Source organism: Plectropomus leopardus, chromosome 5, assembly GCF_026936395.1.
Source record: "Plectropomus leopardus strain MGB_pleo_1.0 chromosome 5, ASM2693639v1, whole genome shotgun sequence".
Classification (NCBI taxonomy): Eukaryota; Metazoa; Chordata; class Actinopteri; order Perciformes; family Serranidae; genus Plectropomus; species Plectropomus leopardus.
This window is the reverse complement of record NC_142180.1, coordinates 330,078-354,288: the sequence shown is the minus strand read 5'-3', so window position 1 is coordinate 354,288 and position 24,211 is coordinate 330,078. Positions and strand designations below refer to the sequence as shown.

General features: G+C 43.9%; 1 protein-coding gene and 1 long non-coding RNA gene across 7 annotated transcripts in view; one reads left to right on the top strand and one right to left on the bottom strand.

Moving 5' to 3' along the window:
- Positions 1-16,424, top strand: part of LOC148189477 (uncharacterized) — a 31,230-nt gene extending 14,806 nt beyond the window's left edge. The window contains exons 2-3 of the long non-coding RNA XR_015776562.1: positions 3,251-3,395; positions 15,632-16,424. This is a non-coding gene — a long non-coding RNA (uncharacterized LOC148189477). The remainder of the gene's footprint in view (positions 1-3,250; positions 3,396-15,631) is intronic.
- LOC121962420 (cadherin-2-like) overlaps positions 1-24,211 on the bottom strand; it is a 198,766-nt gene that overhangs the window by 22,317 nt on the left and 152,238 nt on the right. For 5 of the 6 annotated variants that reach the window (XR_015776561.1, XR_015776560.1, XM_042512679.2 and 2 more), the window contains exons 13-14: positions 23,533-23,766; positions 3,212-3,351 (exon numbers count right to left, since the gene is read on the bottom strand). Coding sequence is in view for 4 of the 6 variants with exons in the window: in XM_042512679.2 (XP_042368613.2) it covers positions 3,212-3,351; positions 23,533-23,766 (374 nt within the window). In the remaining 2 variants the exon portion in view is untranslated. Of the gene's footprint in view, positions 1-3,211; positions 3,352-21,345; positions 21,857-23,532; positions 23,767-24,211 lie in introns of those variants that run through there. The other variant, XM_088077339.1, reaches the window with a different exon arrangement.

The window sequence follows — 24,211 nt, the reverse complement described above, 5'->3', positions numbered from 1 at the left end:
ACTCCACCTGCCCGGCCGCCGCCGCCTTTTAGCGGGTCACCTCGTCTGGAAGACACGCCGCAGCTCTCCCCTGGAGTGACGCGAGGACCTGGACCTCCCCGGAGAAGTCTAATCAAGTCGACAAAAGTAGGCAGAATAACATTTTCTTGTGATCAGAGTTGATGTCGTATAGCGAAGCTTTAATGCCAAATTTCTAAATTCTACGTCACCGTTCAGTGCGCATCCACGTTTTAGACGGTCACGTATTTCCTCCACTATCATCCATAATTAATTATTTACATCACCTGAACATACATCACATAGGTTCCCTTTTATGTGTTCACTGTCCTTTTATATGTCATATTATTTCATCTATTTACTCTTCATTTTATTAGTCTAAATAAATTATCCTCATTTATCGCCAAGTCATTGTCTGTGGATATTATTTCATGAGAGAAACAAGATCAATGTATACAGAATAAACGGTACAGACTATGAGATTGATTAAAGTAATGACATGTCTTAACACTGTCACAATTTAAGATTTAATTTTCTCCTGAATGGAGAATGGTGCCCCTTTTACTTTAACGAGTGCAAAATCCAAATTTTAACGTAGTTATTAATAACCGCTACAATAGGTTTGGGAACAGTATATGATACACTGCTCGTGACCTGCATGAACATAACTAATATGCTCATGTTAAGGAAAACAACTAAAATTAGAGGGTTCTCACTGAACTTTAAATTTTACTTGTCGTAAACTGGAATTCCAAACCCTTCTCACACCACACCTTATCGCCAAGCCCGATCACAGCTGTTGTCAATATTTCCTCACAAGCACTACCAGCACTGTGTTCCATGGACTATCCTGTTATGCGATAATAGTCTTCCGTGAATTCTGATGTAAGAGATATATCAGATTAAAGAGCATTTTTAAAAGTCTATCCAACCATAGTTAAAAATGTCCAACTAAGTGTGACTGTTTGAGTCACATGAAGTAAAAAAAGACATGCTAGCAGCTCTGAGAGGCTGTAATTAAATACACTGGGTTTCATTAATGAAATGTTATTAAATCTTAGAGTAGATTTGCACATAACTCAGCATGGTACTAAAAATCTGCACCAGATTCAAGAATACCACGGGAAACTTGGATTTAATTGTAGGCATGTGTTTATGTTCATGAATGCCAATCAATCTCAAATTGGCGGTGCCCTCCAGGTAGTCAGCAATAAGCACACATCCCTTCCCATGAAGAGCCAGTGAGCACCATATAAGGTGTTGATAATTATGAGTGCATTCTGTCCACCTGTCAATATGCTGCAAACATTGGGAGAGATGTCTGTAACATGCAGCAGAGAGCAATGATCATCATCTACATGCTGCATCGCCATGTGTACTAGACGCAGGACTACTACTACTAGAAGGAGTGCTACATGAGATGACAGACTAGCAGAGGAAAGAAAAGAAGGCGAAGTGATGTGAGGAAACATGCCAGCCCTTAGCTGGTAATGCATGTTTTAGTCTTAAAAAATATTTATTTTATAATACATAGGATGCAATGTAATGGAGGCCCCTTTTTTTTTACAGTTCAAATGTGGATTTGTAATCGAGCATAGCATAACATAGCGATTAATGCCAACAGTTTATACATAAATTTGTCCTGCTAATGTTTCATAAATGAGACCCATTGTTGTTTTGAGCTGAATGCTAATATCAGTACGTTAACATGTTCACAATGACAATGCTAACACGCTGATACTAAGCAGGTAAAATGTTCACTCGCTTAGTGTATAATGTTAGCATACTGACATTCACGGTGCAGCTGAGGCTGATGGGAATGTCATCAGTATAACTACTGGTTAAACTGAAATTTTGACTTGGTGATAGCTTTCAAAAGTCAGTCAGCACTGTTTTTTACAGGTGCCATGAATTTTTAAATAAAATTTCATGACAATCCCTATTGAGGTATTTTCTTATTTTTATCTAGCGTCCGCACTAAGGACGCCAGATGAAAAGTCAAAGGATCAACAAATTAGGATCAACCCTCTGTGGACCATAAATATTTGTACTAAAATGTAGCACAATGGTTGCTGAGGTGTTTCGGTCTGAAATGACATTTTGGAGCCTCCAACGTCTCTCCTGTATTCTTTGCCATTTGGTCTGCTGCTGAGAAAAAAACTGTGTTGCTTAAAGCAGGCATAACTTAGCTATACAGCACTGAGCAGGTTTGCAATACTGCTTAAGTTGTAGTGCCTCCATTTTGATCACTGGCAGTTAGAAAAAAAAATGTTAAAAAATGAAAAAGCCAAGTGGACAGGAAAATGTGTGAGCCTGTGTCATCTGATTTGTTTGTTCAGTTCTTTTGCCCAGCATGAGTTGGAAACAACAAGTGAGCAACCAGTAAGATAGTGAATTGCATTATGGCAAGTGAAACACACACCTGTGCTATCATTGTGTGTATGTTTGTGCATTTATAGTCTGATTCCCTTCCTTTTACAGTCACAGTGATGAGCTGCTGCTCAAAAAGTAAAACAGGTAGTCAGGCTAGTCAGCTGAGTAAATGTGTGTTAAACTTTCTCCACAGAAGTGTGGAGCAGCTTATGTGCTTGGCACCAGTGCAGGAGTTGAGTGGAGGGACATAAGAAATTGTTCTCCAACAGAAAGCAATGAATTCTATTTCTAGGTCCTCTTTTGTAGGAAGAGAAATCTTGGCTGGAGAACAGATGATTAGAAACTGTAGAGAAGCATAGTGTGTGGCTGTACAGTAACATTATGTGTCACTTTATGGTCCGTTTTTGAGAATACGTGTGTGTGTGTGTGTGTGTGTGTGTGTGTGTGTGTGTGTGTGTGTGTGCTTGTGACTGCGTGACTTGTTAAAAAAATGTGTGTCTATTTAGTGCTGACAGATGTAAGAGGAGCTTGAGCAATTTATGTCACAACCATCAGTGACCCTAAGGTAAACCCAGGGTCCAAACTACCAATCAGAGGTAATGTAACACTAACCTATCAGCTCGCAGCCTGACCTGTCCGCTCAGCCAATCAGAAATAACACAAAGACAACAGAGAGAGACAGAGAGCCAAGCTACAGTGACTAATCGTGTGGATGACTTCTTGGCAATACTCCCTGTCTTTCATTTTTTAAAGTTTGTATTGTGTGTGTGTGTGTGTGTGTGTGTGTGTGTGTGTGTGTGTGTGTGTGTGTGTGTGTGTGTGTGTGTGTGTGTGTGTGTACCTGGTCCTCCTCTCCTCCTCCCTCCTCATCATATTTAAGGATGTTGTCTCGGACGTCATCCTCTGGGTCAATGAGGAGCTGCTTGGCCTGACGCTCCTTATCCCTCCTCTTCATCCACATCACAAACAGCAGCACCAGCACTGCAGGAGAAGTGGAACAAAAGGAGATAAGGACACAATATAATGTAAGTTTTCTTGAATGTATTCTCTATAGGCCTGAAGAACAGAACCAACATTCTCCAACTCCACTAGCAACACAAAAAAGCCTTAAATGTTTTGTGCACCTTGCCATAGGAAAAAAAGAATACTTGTTTGTAATTAAGTGTGTAATTCAGTCTTTTTAATGATGGGGCAGCTGTGGCTCAGGAGATAAAGTGGGTCATTCACCCATTGGAAGATCAATCAAATTGATCCCTGGCTGCTACAGTCCTCATTTCAAAGTATTCTTGTTCAAGACACTGAACTCTAATTGCTCCTGATATGAACCATCAGCATCTGAGTCCATGTAAATGTTAAACTGTGCAACAGATGGCATTTTATATGGTAGTCTCACCCACCAGTGTGTTAATGTGTGTGTGAATGGGTGAATGTGACATGTAGTGTAAAAGTGCTTTGAGTGGTAGGAATACCAGAAAGGATCTATACAAGTGCAGGTCCATTTACCATTCACCATATGTAATACCTGTGTGAGGGTTTGTGTAAATGACACCAATAAATAGAGCTAACTTCAGTGTAGCCTCGAGTAATCTTGTAGACACTACACAAAGCTGAAAACAGCTGTACTAAAAGAAACATCATACAGAGGCCAAATGTAAAGTGATTTGATGATTAGTTTTTAAGATAACATAAAAGTGGAAATTTTGGATAAGTATATGGATAGAAGAAAGGTCAGGGCTTCACCACGTAAAGTCAGAATATGTATCTGGATCCACGATTGATCACTATGAACAGCAAATTTCATGGCAATGTGGCCACTATCCAGAAAGTGATATTTACACAATGAGCTTAAGTTGTGGACATGTGACATGAAGCAGACACCTCAAAATAGAAGATGTGACTTGACACGGATTGCAAAATGGTGAAAAAGAGAAAACATCTAGAGTGGAAATTTTGCTGAGAAACAACAGAAAGTGTCAAAAGTTTGGGATCATGTCTTGTCATCAGTGCTTCAACATCTCAGCAGAAAGCATCCAGTCGACGCATCCAGTCCACAGACAGACCCAACATAAGGTAACATTAACAGTAGCATTAGCATTTAAAGTAAAGTGATATTATTGTAGAGAAGAAGGCTCTTATATGATGTCGGTTAATTATTGCTAAGTATGCTCATCTGCACAAACAACCCTCACCATGGTGTCAATATTTGTGTATATGCCTTTTTTGTGTTTAACCAGTGGGTGGTGCTTAGCACCAGAAAAGGCATATGGGTAATCCCCAAGTAATAAGCAGTGGGTGTGAAGGGGAGGGCATACAGTTTTTGACCTTGTCAGTGTGACAGCGTGAGGTCGCTTTTCTTTGTGGTGAATGAAACCCTGTGATAAAGAGAACAGATGAATGGAAACGTACCTGTGATGATATTGATGATCTATGGACGCAAAGTTATACCTGTGCTAAGGTGAGAAATAAGTGAATGAAAATAAATGGGTCACCGCACTCAACCTTATTAGATATTGGTTACTTATTGTTGCCCAGAACACACGTTTGAACAAGTTCTTCCCATTCACATCCCAGAAGCCAAACGTATTAGTCTTGATTGAAAGATTCATTTAATCTTTATGGTAGACCCAGGGTTCAGACTACAGCACTCTATTCTTTCAGCAATGCATAAGATGTTGATGTCTCTAGAAAAGACAAAAAAGGAAATTTGTCGTTCATTTAAAAGACCTGTCGTATTTTCTCTTTTGTATACATCCCCAATTCTAAAAAAGTTGTGACACTGTCTCAAATGTAAATAAAAACAACTTTTTTTTTTAAATTAAACTAAATGCAGAACAGAGACAAGATATTTAATGTTGAAATGATAAACTTGATTGTTTTTGTAAATATACACTAATTCTTAATTTGTTGCCTGCAACACCTGCACACAAAAGTTGGGACAGTGAAAAGACTGGAAAAGTTGTGGAATTCTTGGAAAATACCTGTTTGTAACATTCCACAGGTTAACAGGTTAATTGGTAACTGAATGATCATGGTTGGGTATAAAAGAGGGCATCTTCACTCGGTTGTTCACAAGCAAGGCTTACCACTCTGTGAACAAATGTTTGGGCAAATAGTCCAACAGTTTATCAATGCACAATTGCAAGTAATTTAGGGATTTCACCAAATAAAATCCATTATATCATCAAAATATTCAGAGAATTCAGAGAAATCTCTGCAAATAAAGCTAAAAACCAACCAATCTCTGTCTGTTGTCCTCAATAAACTCACTCTCTGTTTTCAACTTAACTTTGCCTCCTTGTTTGTGTCTGTATCATGGGTTGTAGTTCCCACCAAGAAGAACAATGATGTCGGCAACCATGAGCTATTAGCTGTCAAGTGACTCCCACCAGTCCGACTGGTCCTTGTTTTTAGTCACTTTGACTTCACCCTGACCTATCACCCAGGGTCTTATGACATGTAGCTAGATGCTCTCTCCCACCAGTTCAGTGCTGAGGAGGTCCCATCACACCCAGAAATCAAGTCGCTCATCAAGGAGATGCAATAGACTGACCCAGGAGGAGGTCCCCCTGGTGGTCTATTTGTCCCAAATTCAGCTGCTCACAGGTTTTCCTGTGGACCCACTCGGCCTATTTCTTTTTGACCCTGGTCAAACACCACTTCTGGTGGTCCACTATGGACAAAAATACCAGGTCTCTTGTTCAAGCCTGTTCTGAATGTGCTCAGGGTAATGCGCTCCTTGTCCCACATTGCCATCGACTCTGTAACCAGACTCGTAACCCACTCTCAAGACAATTCTGCAGTCCTCACCATCGTAGACTGGTTCTCCAAACCTGTTCAACTCAGCCAACGAATCAGCAGATCTCCTTACCACCTACGTTTTCTACCAACATGGCATTCCCCAGGACATAGTCCTTTACCGTGGCACACAGTTCACATCAAGTTTATCTTCTTGGGTCCTAAAATCTACAGCTGTTACAACAATATGTGTACTAGTGAAAATTACGGCAACAGAGATCCAAGACTGTTAAGCAACTGATGTCATATATCAAACAAGGAGGGGAACTAATTTCACTCTCAAACCTTCAACAATTAGTGTCCTGTTTTTTAAAGAGAACTTGATGTAACAGTGGTAAACATGCCTCTGTCCCAACTTTTTTGAAATGTGTTGCAAGCATCAAATTCAGAATGAGATTACAAAACATTACATTACATTACATTAAATTTGTTGTATCTGTACTATATTCAAATGAATATAGGTGCAAAAGAATTTGCAAACCATTGCATTCCCCTGAATCACAGTTGTGCCTGAATCGTGGCTGTGGTTGTCCTGCCTGATGCCTACTGCCACTGCTAATATTAATAGTCATACTTACACACATATGATTATTGATGTTACATATATACTATTATATATTAATATATACATTTAACATGATCTCAGTAGCCCTGTGGACGCTGCTGGTGTCAGTGTCAGTGGCTCTGCCGGTGTTAGGGGCTCTGTGTCTCAACAGATTTTAGCACGTGAGTTGCAGGCTGAACTGGGCAGGGCAGAGTGATAATAATGTGGGGGGGTCAGAGCAGGATGTGGAGGTTTATGTACAGGACGCTGACTCACTGCAGGGCACACAGGACAGTTAGGCAGAGGTGATGGAGCATGCTGGTTGCCGTGGCGATAATGAGGCTGAGACATGTGTTAGCCATTTTGTAGTGGTGTTTGAATTTCTAGCTGTTAATTTAATCCACTATATAGTGTGATATGAAATACCCACAATGCCCAGCAAATTTGAGTGTACATATGATGTACCCTACATTCAACTCTATACCACAACTCAATGCGGTCGTGTATTTCAGAGGGAAAAAAATTCCAAAGTAGTAACACAGTAACTGTGTGTGACTTATTGTAACAGGTGTGGTGTGGACCCAGATGCAGTACACCGGCAAACAGGAACAGTTGGTAATAACTTTTATTAAAACCAACACAGGCAAGGAACGAAGCAACGTGAAACAGTACTGAGTAAAATTCGTTCTTTGAGCGGAGAACCCAAACACAGTCTCTGATGATCAGACGGTGTGAAGAGACGAAGCTTACTGCGCACGATGTCAGCGAGGAGGAAACCCCATAGTCCAACGAGCCGGCGGCACGTGTGGAGGTACCGTCGAGGAGAGAGCGGAGGAATGGTTGGAGACAGGCGGGGATTTCGTAGCCAGCTGGGCAGTCCGTGAATGCAGCAGTACCGACGGGGAACAGGCACGAGAATCGTCGGGGCCAGGCAGAGGAGTCGTTACCAGCAGAGCAGATCACTTCCAGAAACGCTGAAGCAGAACTCGTGGTCGGGGACAGAAGGCAGGTAGGTTTACCGGGGATCAGACGAGGAGAGCAGGCTGGGGACAGGCAGAGTCAGCTTCGTGAGTTCAGGCAGAAGAACGCTGGAAAGTCTTGCATGATGCGGTAGAACAATCTGGCAGAGAGTGAATGTGCTGGAGAGGCTTATATGCAGGACTGATTGGTGATGAGCTGCAGCTGTGAGGTGAGTGAGCTGAGCTGGCAGAAGAGGTGGGCGTGGCTTGCAGGTAGAGTGGAGCAGAGGGAGGGTGAGTGGAAAAGTACTGGCAGAGTGACAGGAGGAGGATGAGAGGCAGGGATCATGACAGAACCCCCCCCTCAAGGGACGGCCCATGACGTCCCAAAACGAGGCCACAGGAGCAGGGTGGGCGGAGGGGCCAGGAGGAGGGCTAGAATTCCTTGGAGGCCCCAGTTTCACCACCCTCGTCCCCAGAGAGGGAAACGTCCATCTCCGAGGCAGAGTCCACATCGTCACCCCCAGACGACTCAGAAACAGGAGGAGAGCGGGGGACAGAGCCGGAATCACCACGCGCCGAGGCGAAGTTGGAGGGCTGTCAGCATGCAGGCGATGAAACTCCTCCACAAGTCGCGCATCCAGGATCTGGCGAGCCGGAACCCAAGACCGCTCCTCCGGCCCGTACCCCTCCCAGTCCACCAGGTACTGTAGCCCCCTCCCATGACAGCGAGAGCGGAGCAGGCGGTGCACCGTGTAAGCCGGAGCCCCGTCGATGATGCAAGGGGGCGGAGGCGGTCGGGAGACAGGCTGCATGGGACTCTCCTTGAACGGCTTGATCCTGGAGACGTGAAAGGTGGGATGAATCCTCATAGTGCGGGGCAGCTTGAGCCGGACCGCCACCGGGTTGACCACCTTCTCGATGGGGAACAGTCCGACAAATTTAGGAGCCAACTTCTTAGAGTCCACCCTCAGAGGAAGATCCCGGGTCGACAACCACACCCTTTGTCCCACTTGGTAGGAGGGAGCTTGGGAGCGGTGACGGTTAGCTGCTGTGGCATATCGATCAGCAGCCCCCAGAAGCGCGGATCTGGCCTGTGTCCAGGTATGGCAACAGCGACGGATGAAAGCCTCCACCGAGGGATAAGCAGTGTCCTTCTCCTGGGCTGAAAACAGGGGGGGCTGGAAGCCGTACGCACACTGGAACGGGGAAAGACCAGTGGCGGAGCTGATGAGGGTATTGTGTGCATACTCCACCCACAACAGCTGCGAAGCCCAGGAGGCGGGGTGTTTGGAGGCCATGCAACGGAGCGCCGTCTCCATCTGTTGGTTCATCCTTTCCGACTGGCCGTTGGACTGCGGATGGTAACCGGAGGACAGGCTGGTGGAGGCACCCAGGAGGCGACAGAACTCCCTCCAAAATGCAGAGGTGAACTGGGGACCTTGATTGGAGACCACATCAGAAGGGAGGCCGTGGAGCCGGAACACGTGCTCCAGGAGCAGCCGAGCGGTCTCCTTGGCTGAAGGGAGCTTGGGCAGAGGCACGAAGTGAGCCATTTTACTGAACCGGTCCACCAATGTCAGGATAGTGGTGTTGCCTCCTGACAGTGGCAGACCAGTGACAAAGTCCAGCGAAATGTGGGACCAGGGACGATGAGGCACCGGTAAAGGTCGTAGGAGGCCAGCAGGGGCCTGTCGTGGGACTTTATTTTGATTGCATACAGGGCATGCGTTGACAAAGTCTTTGGTGTCCTCTTCCAGGGTAGCCCACCAGAACCGCTGCTGCAGGACCTCCTTGGTCCGTGCAATACCTGGATGACAGGTGAGTCGGGAATTGTGGGCCCATTGCAGAACCTCAGATCTCAGTTCCTGAGGAACGAATAGGCGGTCCTGGGGGCAAGAGCTGGGACCTGGCTGGTCTTCCAATGCCGCCTTGATACGTTCCTCAATCTCCCAGGTGAGGGCGGCCAGGAGATGAGAAGCGGGGAGTATGCTGTGCGAGCTGGGGGAATCCTCCTCCCCAACCAGAAACTGTCGAGACAGGGTGTTGGGTTTGACGTTGCGGGAACCAGGTCGATATGAGAGGGTGAAGGCGAACCTGCCGAAGAACAATGCCCACCGGGCTTGGCGAGAGTTCAGTCTCTTGGCTGAGCGGATGTACTCAAGGTTCTTGTGGTCTGTCCAGACAAGGAAGGGAACCTTGGTCCCTTCCAGCCAATGACTCCACTCCTCCAATGCCAACTTCACCGCCAACAATTCCCGGTTGCCAATGTCGTAATTTCTTTCTGCCGGGGACAATCGTCGGGAGAAGAAGGCGCAGGGATGGAGTTTCTGGTCCACAGCGGAACGTTGGGAGAGTACGGCCCCTACCCCCACATCAGAAGCGTCCACCTCCACCACAAACTGTCTCTCAGGGTCGGGGATCAGGAGAATGGGAGCCGAGCTGAAGCGCCTCTTGAGGAGCTGGAAAGCCTCCTCGGCGGCCGAGGACCACTGGAAAGAGACCTTGCAGGAGGTTAGGGCAGTGAGAGGTGCAGCCACCGTACTGTAACCCCGGATGAACCTCCTGTAGAAATTGGCGAACCCCAGGAAACGTTGCAACTGCTTGCGAGAATCAGGAACCGGCCAAGAGGCGACAGCAGAGACCTTAGCAGGGTCCATCTCCATACGATTGTGGCCGATGATGTACCCCAGGAAGGAGACAGAGGAGGCGTGGAACTCGCATTTCTCAGCCTTGACAAACAGGGAGTTCTCCAACAAGCGTTGCAGAACCATCTGAACATGATGTACGTGCTCTTGCTTGGAGCGAGAGAAGATCAGAATGTCGTCCAGGTAAATGAACACATACTTGTTAAGCAGGTTCCTGAGCACGTCATTAATGAGGGCCTGGAAAACAGCCAGGGCATTGGTGAGTCCGAAGGGCATCACCAAGTATTCATAATGTCCAGTGGGTGTGTTAAACGCCGTCTTCCACTCATCCCCCTCTAGGATCTGAACCAGATGATAAGCGTTGCGGAGGTCCAGCTTCGTGTAGATGGTGGACCCCTGAAGCAGCTCGAAGGCGGAGGCGATGAGGGGGAGAGGATAGCGGTTCTCAATGGTGATGTCGTTCAGACCCCTGTAGTCAATGCAGGGCCTCAGGGAGCCATCCTTCTTGCCAACAAAGAAGAAGCCTGCCCCAGCGGGGGATGAGGAGGGCCGGATGATACCGGAGGCCAAAGCATCGCCGGTGTACGTCTCCATCGCCTCTCTTTCAGGTGCTGACAAGGAGTATAGACGACCCTTGGAAGGAACAGAACCGGGGAGAAGGTCGATGGCGCAGTCATATGACCGGTGAGGGGGCAGAGAAGTGGCCCTCGTCTTGTTAAACACCTCCCGGAAATCGTGGTACTCCGAGGGCACCTTGGAGAGGTCTGGAGTGGCGCAGGAACTTGCAGGCAGCGTGGGTGTGACTGTCTGTCGAAGACAGATCTGATGACAGGAGGGGCTCCAACTCAGGATGGACCCCGTAGACCAGTCTATATGTGGATTGTGACGGCGAAGCCAGGGGTAGCCTGGGAGACCTCAGGTCTCGAGGTGTGTGCCAGACAGGAGCATCGAGATGGGTGTGGTTTGGTGAGTGACAGTCCCCAGAAGATGACCATCCAGGGCGCTGGCTGGTATCGAACGAGGAAGAGGGACCAGCTCGATCTCTAGCTGCCGGGCGAGTTCCTCGTCAATGAGATTAACGTCGGCCCCAGAGTCAATGAAAGTGGCGAGGGTGTGAGATCCCTCCGCCAACAAGAGCTGGACGTGAAACAGGGGTCGTTGGTCAGGGGCAGAGTTCTGAGATCGGCTCAGCAGGATGCCTCTCTCTACTGCTGAGCCCTCCCCTTTTGCTGGGCATCGGGAGACAAAATGGCCGGCCTGGCCACAGTAGAGACAGAGGTTTCCGCGACGTCGTCTCTCACGTTCCTCTGGCGTAAGGCCGGTGCGCCTCACCTGCATGGGCTCCGCCCCTCCCTGAGTGAGTTCTGAAGGATGACCGGGGGCAGCAGGAGAACCATGCTGGCGGGCGGAAACCCGACGATCAGCTCCTTCCAGGCGCTGCTCTCTCCTCCTCGCCTGGATCCGTCTGTCCAATCTTGTGGTTAGCTCGATGAGTCCATCCAAAGAACTGGGGAGGTCAAACGAGACCAGCTCGTCTTTAATGTACAGAGCCAGCCCGTTGAGAAAAGCGTCACACTGAGCCGCCATGTTCCAGTCGCTCAGCCGAGCTCAGGTCCTGAAGTCTATGGCGAAATCTGTGACTGTCCGATTCCCCTGTCTCTGACTCAGGAGACCCCCAGTGGAGTCAGGTCCCGCTGGAACTGGTCCGAAAACCTTCCGTAGCTCCTCCGCGAAAGCCTGGAAGAAGGCGCAGGCTGGCGTGCCTCTCTCCCACTCTGCCGTTCCCCACAGGTGTGCCCTGCCGGTGAGGTGGTTAATGGCGAAGGCTACTCTGGCTCCCTCTGTGGCGAAGGTATGCGGCTGCAGGGCAAACAGGATTGAGCAGTTTGTTAGAAATGGACTGCAGCCCTCGGGATCCCCGGCATATCGTTCTGGAGCCTCTACCCGGGGTTCGGATGCGGTGCTAGGAGATAGCGTCGGGAGTGGAGCAGGCGAGGCAGGAACTGAAGCAGGAGAAGCTTGATGCGTCAGCGTTGTAGCCATCTGTTGTACCTGGGTGGCTAACAGGGTTAGCGCTCGTTCCAGCGCCGAAGCCGATTGACGAGCTTCAGCCACATTGGAGGTGAGCTGGGCCTTGTGTTGCTGCAGCATTCCCTCCACGTGGGCTAGGCGAGACAGAAGAGTGGTGTTCTCTGCTGGGTCCATGTCTGGCCAGATTGTACTGTAACGGGTGTGGTGTGGACCCAGATGCAGTACACCGGCAAACAGGAACAGTTGGTAATAACTTTTATTAAAACCAACACAGGCAAGGAACGAAGCAAAGTGAAACAGTACTGAGTAAAGTTCATTCTTCGAGCGGAGCACCCAAACACAGTCTCTGATGATCAGACGGTGTGAAGAGACGAAGCTTACTGCGCATGATGTCAGCGAGGAGGAAACCCCGTAGTCCAACGAGCCGGCGGCACGTGTGGAGGTACCGTCGAGGAGAGAGCGGAGGAATGGTTGGAGACAGGCGGGGATTTCATAGCCAGCTGAGCAGTCCGTGAATGCAGCAGTACCGACGGGAAACAGGCACGAGAATCGTCGGGGCCAGGCAGAGGAGTCGTTACCAGCAGAGCAGATCACTTCCAGAAACGCTGAAGCAGAACTCGTGGTCGGGGACAGAAGGCAGGTAGGTTTACCGGGGATCAGACGAGGAGAGCAGGTCGGAGACAGGCAGAGTCGGCTTCGTGAGTTCAGGCAGAAGAACGCTGGAAAGCCTTGCATGATGCGGTAGAACAATCTGGCAGAGAGTGAGAGTGCTGGAGAGGCTTATATGCAGGACTGATTGGTGATGAGCTGCAGCTGTGAGGTGAGTGAGCTGAGCTGGCAGACGAGGTGGGCGTGGCTTGCAGGTAGAGTGGAGCAGAGGGAGGGTGAGTGGAAAAGTACTGGCAGAGTGACAGGAGGAGGATGAGAGGCAGGGATCATGACAACATGTCCTTAGCTATGGCACAAACTTGAGTGCAGGAGTAGCTTTTATGATTTCTTCCACTGTAAACGGAAACAAAATATCCATCACAGAGATAATAAAATGTGGAGTTTTTGAGTGAGTAGATCTTTGTCAATTGTCAGATCCTGTCTGTTGCTTTTACACATCATCATGAAGTTGTGATGGAGCTGATCCTATCTTCCACTGGTAAACCCATATCATTATGTCCATTTAATATAAAGTTACTGCATGATCTTATTTTTTATGAAAGATTTAAACCATTTTTGAGTTTATTCGAGATCTAGGAAAGATGATTGTCCTTCCCTTACCCAGTGGTGGGAGGGAGGAAAGGCCCAAATTAGGGTGTTCTGTTGGAAGTATACATGTAAATCTAGAATTAATATTAAAAGTCCTGGAAAATGTTTCTGTCTCACAGCTGATCAGCAAAACAGCCACACTTTAACAGAGAGGAGCTGAACTCTCTCATGCAAGAGACGTGTTTTACCAGACTCACCAACTACGTCCTTTTATAATTTCGAGAAATCAGTCATTTAGAGTTAGAAAATGTTGTGTCTTTGTCTCCTTGATCAAAGGTTGACCACCGAGCGCGCTGAAACAGAAGGCATATAGAAGACTTTTAGACAGACTTGGTCAGGGTGGATAGCTGTGATGTGGACTCTGTTGAGCTTCTGCAGGGGCATCCTCAGCTGAATCCAGACAGAACTATGGATGAACTGACTGCTGCGGAGTCTCACGTTGTGTCTGGCAAGGCTCCACGTATTAGGCGGCTTACCATCAGACTTTCTAAAACACTTCTGAAGTGTTGCGGAGATAAGAACTTTAGGACATTGTCAAGGAGTGTGTTGTAAAAGCTATCTTTCAGCTTCCTGAAGGCCTGTATTTCTCTCTTGTGGTGAAGGGAGACTTAGTTCTTTAAAAAAACAACAACCGGAGACCAGTTTCCAGGTTGCACGGACTATAAAATTCTCTCTAAGGTTTTACAAAACAGACTTTAATTTTTCATTCCCTTTGGTGCAGATCTGTCCTATTGTGTTCCACACAGATCTATGCCGGAGAATTTGTTTCTACTGAGAGACACATTTGACATTTGTAAACTATATATCAAATCAACATTGTAGAGTAGATGATGAGGCCAACTCCTGATAAGAAAATACTCAAATGCCTAACCAAAACAGAAACTTCTTTTGGAGCTTCGGGGTCAGCTAAATGGATCTAATTGTCAGCTAAATGGACCTAAGTGCCCTGTTGAACTTATGACTATGGCAGAACTGAATCATGAAAGGTTTTATTGCCCAACCGGACAGTTTGAGTTAACTTACGTCTCATTTGGGGTGAGGAGCTGTCACCTGTGCTCCTACAAAGACTCAAGGAGACATCAGGAGATCCCTACATTGAAGAAACAATTCAATTTATGCTTTAGTTGTGCAACCAACACGTGACACACACCTGCACATCTCTAGACTGGGAGAAAGCCACATTAGCTGATTTTCATATTTAAAAAAAGTAAAATGTACTTTGATTGAAATGTTGTGTGGAGATCTCATACCTACAGAACTGGAACTCTGCTCACATGCCTATTTTGAGGCTACACTCACAAACACAAGCTGTGCCTGTGTGTGTGTGTGTGTGTGTGTGTGTGTGTGTTTGTAGGGGTGTGACCTTTCATAACCCTCTGCCAGCAGTTTGCTACACACTGAATGGGAAGACCCTTAATACCGACTTGCATTTTGATATGCATCTCCTTTATCTGTATCTTAATTATCCCTCCTATATACACCGTTGTTGCAGACGCTATATCGTTTTGTAATCATGTTAATTGGGATTTTCTAATTGTAGGTTTTGTTTGATAGAGATTTGGTCATAGTAAGTACCTTCACACTTTGGTATATTTTGATGCTAGTACTTGTATACTTTTACTCAAATAGGATATTAAATAACCTATATGTTATATAGTGTTTTGAATCTTTAGTGTTTTGCCTGCTTATTTTTGCACATGTTCATCATGTTTGTTAAAAGTGGTTAATATTGTTTTACTCAGTTAACAAACCAATTTTTTTTTTTGTATAATTTTTGGTATGTTTGGTATTAGTCAGCAGAGAAGAGTGTCACGGTTTCAAATATTGAAGATTTGAAGGCCTGTAGTGAACTTAATCAACAATTTTGAAAGAAATTAGATCTAGACAGTTAAAACAGTAGAAGTGATAGGGAGGAAGGAGTATATTTTTGCTGCTCAAACAGCCAAGCACCACACCCCTTTATCACAAGAGTTATACGTTTTTTCTGTCTTTCTTGATTTATCTGATATGTTCCTTTTTTGATTTAGAACCAAAGGATTTTGCATGAGAGAGACTGTGGGACAAAGGGACTTTGAATGAAACGAAGCCTGACAAGCTGTTATCGTGATCTCATCTCAGTCACATGAGGTGTCAGAAGAGAGAGATGGAGGACTCAAACTCAAGCCGAGTTTGCAAAGTTTCAACTGACTGAGGCCAGCCACCGGAACGGTACAAGCATAACCACGCTGCCCATTCAGTGCAATCAAAAAGACGACAATGCAACCTTTCCAGAGCAAACCTTTTTGCTTTTTCCTTTTTTTTAAATGATAGGGACACATAGTAAGTGTTAGACCTAGGTTAGGATCTCCCATTAATACAATTCTTTCTTCATTTTATGGACAGCTTCCCAGCTGTCATCGGGCGAAAGGCGGGGTACACCCTGGACAGGTCGCCAGACTATCGCAGGGCTGACACATATAGACAAACAACCACACGCTCACAGTCACACCTAAGGGAAATTTAGTCACCAATCAACCTAAGCTGCATGTGTTTGGACTGTGGGAGGAAGCCGGAGACCCTGGACAGAACCCACGCAGACACGGGGAGAACATGCAAACTCCGCACAGAAGGGCCCCCGCCCGGACCTCGAACCAAGGACCCTCTAGCTGTGAGTCAACAGTGCTAACCACGATGCCACCGTGCCGCCCTTGAAGTAATTCATAATTTAATTTAATTGTTGATTAATTAATGAATTTCCTATTTAAATCACTACAATTGGTATTGTATCTTTTGACCAGGAGAAGGCTTTTGTGAAGGTGGGGGGAGGGCTGAGCTGCCCTGTGCCAGTTAGGGAAGGGATCAGGCAGAGCTGCCCTATCTCAGGCCAGTGTTACAGCATCAGAATTCAACCTCGTCTGTAGTTGAGGAGAAGGTTGAGGGGCCTTTTTCTGTCAGCATTGGCTCAGAGCCCTCATGTTTTTTAGTAACCATATGCCAATGATGTCATGTGTTAGCCACAATCAGAGAGATGTATCTAGAATTAAAATGGAGTCTGGTTATATATGAAAAAGCTGTCACTGTCATTGTGCCACCAACAGGCCTGGTGAAGGAGGTACAGTGTCTCCTGGTGAACTTTTTCAGGCCTTTTTCTGGTCAGCGGTGGCTCTGGGCATCAGCCCTGTATCTCGCTATTGCAGAGGGAGGATGAGCACTCATGGATATTCTGTCTAGAATATCTGTGGCCATCAGACTGCAGACTGCATAGAGCCTTCTGAATGGCTGCTCATCAGAAGAGTTGGATAGCTTGGGCTGGATAAACAGCTGTTTAAAATCACTTCCTCATAAACGCAACACTTTCCTCTGATATAGGTGAGAGAGAAAGTTTGTTGAGAATGGCATCATTAAACTGAGAACTGGGTCATCTCACACAAGTGTCTCTGGGAATTCTTAATACCATCAGCCATGGGATGGTGCTGAACATTCACTTTCTGTCTGAAATCAGGGAGGTTTTTGCTTCTAAAGGCAGGTGGAGGGTCCTGTAAAAGACAACTGTTGACTGACCTCCAGTGGATGATTAATCATTGAGCAATAGCCTTAAACAGATACAGAGCTCACCTGGACCCAAACACTGGGGAGGGATCTTCTCTGTGCAGCAGTTAGTGGTTTCTTGTCCTCGGTTGGTGGGTTTATTTGAGGTGCTGCAGAAATGGGTGGAAGCACTAGTGGAGAAATTCTCTGTCCCCTTTTTTGTTTTGGGGTCTACATATGCAGCAAGGAGAAGACAACCACTGGTTGTAATTAATTTCTTGTATGGATCTGCAAAGCTAGTTATGTGGAGGACCAGGATGGTTTTATGTAAATGAGTGATGAAGCTGCATTAATGATGCCTGGTTTTCATTGGCGTTTTTTCACTTCACCGATTTGTGTTGAAGCTGATGGCGCTGGTATGAGTGGGGTCATGGGTTGGTTATATCTTTTTTTGTTTTTTGTTTCGTTTACTGTTCTTATACATATGAGTGCTAATGTTTTTCTTCCATTTCATTACCTTTTTTTTCTTTTAATTATGTATAAATACTTTTTACTGCCACATGTATAGGCTCCGGTGCGTGTATATAGGCATGTGATTCTGCTTCAGGTACAGGGTCATTCTCCTGGCATTGATTAAAGCCCTCAACTCATTTCTGCTCATTAAAATGACAAATTAACAACTTTTCTTTCATGGAAAACATTTCTTCATGCAATACAATGGTATAGATATAACACATTAAGTATGTGCAGATCGGTTTAAATCAAAATGATTCCTGCCCCTCAGCTGTTCACCTTTTCTCTGCTCATCCAACACACAAACCTCAGTTTGGAAATAGTTGTATTTCATCACTCATTTTTTATTTTATTATTATTTTTTTTCGTTTTCCAGAAGGAATTGAATAATTGAATGCATGGATTTTACATGGACCTGGAAACATGTAAATAACATAAGCCTTTTGCTTGTTGCTTTTATTCTTGTTCTTGGCTGTCAGCTTTGACAAGTTGCAGTTAAAGTTAACTTCTGTTAGCTTTTGCTATGATACCCCTCGTTTTGCCTGCATTATGGAAAGCTCCCCCCTGCAGACTTACAAGATTGGCTCTGTGATGTAACAAACCCTGAAAGTCAGAATCTGTCTTTTTGAGACTGTTATTAGCCATGGTGCTGACTGCTTATTTCACTTTTGAAATGCTTGAAGTATATAAAAACACCGTATGGACATGTGACCAAGGTTAAACACTTCACTGGAGGGGTCCTTAATATCATTGACCTCGGACCTTTGAATTGTTTTTCAACTGCCACACCAACGTCTGTCAGTGCACTTTGACTGAGTGAAAAAGACTGCAGATGTTACTTGCCCTGCTTTGCTTATTGTAGCTGTAATTCATCTTCTTTCCATTCCCTTTACATTCTGTGGGCACAGCTGAACTTCATCATAATGTTACATTTTGTGCTCAGAATAGCCATCAAAATGATTTTAATGCTTTTTGTACATTTCTAGTACAACTTGAGGTGCCATTACAATTTCCAATGAATGAGCAGTCATTACATAAGTGGGGAAGATTCCAGTGCCTGCTGCACTGATCATTTTTCTGACACAGCTCACTGCAGCCTGCAGAGCTCTGACACTGTGTCTGTTTAAAAAAAAAGGTCCAGTTGGTCAAGGTACTTTCACTATAATGTCGAATCAACAAAAATGATTTGATCAAAAAAAAAAAAAACAAAAAAAAACTTCCACTGGGGGAAAATCTGTATGAGTCAGAGCACTATGTTGATCGCGCTATTGTGTTTCATTGCATGCAGCAGACTGGGGTTTCAACACTCAGCCTATGCTAAACTAAGTCTTGCTCATTTCAGATATTTGGAGACTTGTAAATCCGAAAAAACGTGAATACACATTTTATTCTCACTCACATAGATCTTACTCACGAATAGACTTTTTTTTGGTTGCAAGCTCACTTGTTAACCTGGTAATCGACTGCAAGATAGGAATTATAGCAATAACAGACCATGCTTTGGTCGAATTACATGTAAATTTACACTCTACTAATGGTAATGGTGGGAGGTGGAGACTAAATACAAGTTTATTGCAGGATGAACGGTTTGCTACAAAACTTGGTGAGGATATTAGGGTGTTTTTGGATATTAATAGAGGAACAACAGAAAGACTAGCTACTGTTTGGGATGCACTCAAGGCGTTCATCAGAGGAAATGTATAGCCTATACTTCATGGAAGAAAAAAGATAATAAAGAAAAAGTACAACAATTGGAAAAAGAAATAGGTAAATTAGAGAAGCAACTTGCTGAACAATATGATGAAGAATACTTCAGAAAAATCTGTAAACTAAAATTTGAATTACATGAATTATACAATAAAAAGGCAGAATATTCACTATTTAGACTTAGAACAAATTTTTATGAAAGTGAGGAAAAAACTGGACGATTATTGGCAAGACAATTAAAATGCCTAGATTCAAGTAACATTATTACAGCGATTAGAAAAGATGATAAACTGTTTACTTCAGCTAAAAAAATTAATGAAGTTTTAAAAAACTTTTACGAAGATTTGTATACGACTACATGTTCGGCTAATGATGAAAATTTGAATTCTTTCTTCCAGAAGGTTGAGCTACCACAACTATCTGCAGAGGAAAAGGATAGATTGGATGCTCCCATAACGGAAGCTGAAGTTAGAAGTGCAATTATGTGTATGAAAAATGGGAAATCACCTGGTATAGATGGTTTCCCAGCGGAGTACTATAAGAAGTATGTTGATATTCTTTGTCCATTTCTCACAGAGGTTTTCCATGAAGCGTTTCAATATGGCTCACTCCCAGAAAGTCTTAACCAGGCTATTATATCCCTGATACCAAAGAAAGATAAAGATTCAACAGACCCAGCCAATTATAGGCCTATAAGCCTAATAAATGTTGATTGTAAAATACTCTCCAAGACACTAACACTAAGATTAGACCAGGCTCTACCTAAAATAATTCACAAAGACCAAGTTGGGTTTATAAAACATAGATCTTCATCCGATAACATGAGGAGACTGTTGCATTTAATTTGGATAAACAGAACTAACTCTCACCCTGTTTCAGCCATATCACTTGATGCTCAAAAAGCATTCGATAGGGTGGAATGGGCTTTTTTATTCACAACTCTGTCAAAATTTGGGTTTGGTGATAGTTTCTGCAGGTGGATAAAAGTCCTATATTCCAGCCCTAAAGCTGCAGTCTTTACTAATGGGATAATATCTCAGTTTACCAGGTCAACTAGACAGGGGTGCAGTCTAAGTCCACTATTGTTCACAATTTTTTTGGAGCCTTTGGCCACGTTGATTAGAGCAGAGCCAAAAATCAAGGGTGTCATCGGAGGTGGTAGGGAGCATAAATTATTTCTTTATGCTGATGATATTTTGGTACTGAGTCGGGACCCAGCCAATTCTGTGTCAGTTTTGTTAGAAACTATTGAAGCATATTCTAAAGTGTCTGGTTATTGCATTAATTGGCACAAATCAGAAACTATGCCAGTGTCTCAAACCTGTTCATATAATCAGCTATCAACCTTTAATTTCAAGTGGCTACCAAAAGGGATGAAATATTTGGGTATAGAATTAGATCCAGATATAAAGGAAATTATGACAACTAATATGGAAAAAGTATTAAGCAAAATTAAAGCTAATTTGGATAATTGGAGTAAATTACACCTGACGTTATGGGGTAAAGTAAATGCAATAAAAATGGTTGTGGTACCACAAATAAATTACCTAATTGGAATGATACCCATATGCATTCCAAAACAGTTATTAATTAGATATGACAAAATGATAAAACAATTTCTTTGGGATGGAAAAAAAACGCGAATCCGTTTGGATAAATTATGTGAATCCAAGAAAAGAGGGGGTCTATCATTGCCGAACATAAAATATTATAGTGTTGCCTTTGAGATGTCCAAGCTTACAGGACATTGGGTTGAAGCTGATGCTGATCTGGACTGGGTCCTGATTGAGCGGGAGCTCACCTCCCCTTTTAAACCTATGGAGGCTCTAGCACAAACAATTAAAAATAAGAAGAATAAGGTTAACAACCCTATTCTAGAGCATTCAAAAACGGTCTGGCAAGAGGTACATAAGAGATGTAAAATCTCTCAGTATACTCAAAAATATGCATCCATATGGCACAACCCGAAAATTAAGATAGGAAGACTGCCTATCTATTGGGCTCAGTGGATAAGAAAAGACATTAGAATATTAGATGATTTATTTGAAAACGGCAATTTTCTTTCATATATCAGATTCAAAGAAAAATTTAATCTAGAGGGTAGAGGCCACTTATGGAATTATTTACAAATTAGACATTGTATTAAAGAGGTGGTTCCTGTTGTTCAGGATAGAAGTCCGATCGAATGCTACTTACAACTACCCAAAATACATCATAAAGCTTCAAGATGGTATGAGATGTGTCCTTGGACAAACAATAATGGTTCTAACAGTCTCAGGGTGATATGGGAGAAAGATCTGTCTTGTACACTGGATGAAAAAATATGGGAGGGGATTCTTTCCAACACTGAAGAATACATAAGAGAAGCCAGAGGTAAATTTATTCAATATAAAATAATTCATAGGTATTATTTTACACCATCAAGACTTAACAGAATGGGACTTAATAATGATCTATGTTGGAAGTGTGAGGCAGAAAGTGGCACATTTATCCATGCATTGTGGGAATGTTCTAAGATCCTCCCCCTGTGGGAAAAAGTTATAGATTATATGAGCAAATCATTAAATTGTGAACTTCCCAGGTCACCAAGACTATGTCTCCTTGGAGACAGAACTGTGGTACCCCAGTTGAATAAATACAGTTTTAGAATATTAAAAACTGGCCTAACGACATGTGCACGGATTATTCTGAGGTTTTGGAAGAAACCTCAAGCTCCCACACTGAATATATGGAAGACACAGATGATGGGGACCGTGGCATGCGAAAAGATGTTGGGGAGATTAAACTGTGAAAATGATATGATAAAAGAAAAATGGGATGATTTTGAAAGACAAATGTGTTAATTTGCCTGCCCTATCTATGTACTTACCTGCATGTCTTATTTTTTAGTTTATTTATTTATTATATTATTATTTTTTATTTATTTATTTATTAATTTTTTTTTCTTTAATACTATTTTGACCTCCATTTTGTCTGTTGTGTTTGATTTTCGTATGTCTGTTATATTAATGAAAATACAATAAAAACTTTGAATTATAAAAAAAAAAGTCTTGCTCATTTCTGATGTACTTGTCTCATACAACAAATTCCAGTGACATCACTTTAATCATTTTATTAGCACTGCAGCAGAGCCCTCAGTTACAGTGGAGTTTGTTCATTCTTTTGCTCCCTTGTAGCACTAAAGTGAAGAAGCAGCTCCACAGAGCTGTCCACAGTGCCCAAACAGTTTGTTAACAAGCACACAATTCATGTAAAACTGCAACCAGCTTGATTTTCACACCTGGGTTTAGAATCTGGGGTCTCTGTCATGGCAAACCTATGTTTTTCTAAACAAGCTCCCTTTACAATGACTGATGCTAGCTACAAATGGAATAAAAGGTGTGATTTCATTACTTTTAAATGCCAACAATAGACAGAGTAAAATTATACCTTTCCCTCGGTACAAGAAGTGGGCATGACTGGATGATCATATGAGGCTTCAGGGCAGGTTAGCCTAACAGCTGGGTTTGGGTTTTGACATAACTCAGTATCAATGTTTGTTGGCTCAAATAGATTCAACTGTGGGCTCACTTTTGAGGCTTAGGTTAGTAGTGTTAGAGGTGTTTCTATTGTTTCGGCCAACCCAATTTACACTTTCACCAGGCTTTAGCCCTGTAGATTCACTCTCTGCTAGGTTGAGTGTGTTCCAAATGTCTTGGTAAATGGTAAATGGACTGTACTTGTATAGCACTTTTCTAATCTTCTGACCACTCAAAGCACTTTCACACTACATATCACATTCACACACACACACACTGGTGGCTGAGGATACTGTACAAAGTGTAACTCAGTAACCATTCATAAGCATGCACACTCCAATGATGCAGCACCAGGAGCAATTTGGGGTTCAGCAGCTTGCCCAAGGATACTTCGACATGTTGACTGGAGCAGCTGGGGACCGAACCCCTGACCTTCCAATTAGAGGACGACCCACTAAGTTTTGAAAGCGTCAGATATCAGATGTCATGGTATTTACAATTTTGATTTACATTTTCCATTACGTTGTGTAAGCAGAAAAGTCTTAAGTTATATATTCTGTTAGGTCTGCAAGGTGCTACAGCAACAACCTGTGTGTGTGTGTGTGTGTGTGTGTGTGTGTGTGCGTGCGCACGTGTGCGTGTGTGTGTGTGTGTGTGCAAGTGAATTTGCAAGGGAGGCTCACCTAACAGTATGATGATACATATAAGGATAGCGATGATGGCTCCGGTGCCAAGTCCAGCAGCAATGATTCGCTCCATGTCCACACAGTCTCCATGATGATCACACTGGCAGACCTTCACTCTCAGTTGGGACGTGTTGGACATGGGCAGGTTTCCAGAGTCTGTGATTATGATGGGAACCTCGTATATCCCACTGGCCAGGGAGCCAATCTTCAGTTGAAGCTGGGCGTACTCACCTAGAGTATGATGGTATGGGTGGACAGATAGCGATATTGATAAGTAAACATGATCATTCCTCACCTTCTTGATCTTTCTACCCATCTCCACTGGGAGCTACTAATGGTCACCACTGGAGCAGCTAGAGATTATTTGCATTGAGAAATGCTTTTTAAAGGTAGATGCTTATGGATAAAGGGGTTCTGCATTTATTTTACCCCAAACACATTTCCAAAGATACTGACTAAAATAGAAACACATTTTGAAAGAGAAACTTCAGATGTACCTCGTGACGAAGCTTTATTTTCAGGCTCTCTGTTATAAATTGAAGACGCATCAATATTGCTATGTTTCATCCATCGTTTTGGCAGCCCTAAATGTCAAGTCAAGTCAAGTCAAGTCAAGTCAAGTCAAGTCAAGTCAGTTTTATTTATGGAGCCCATTATCACAAAACGTGCTTTGCCT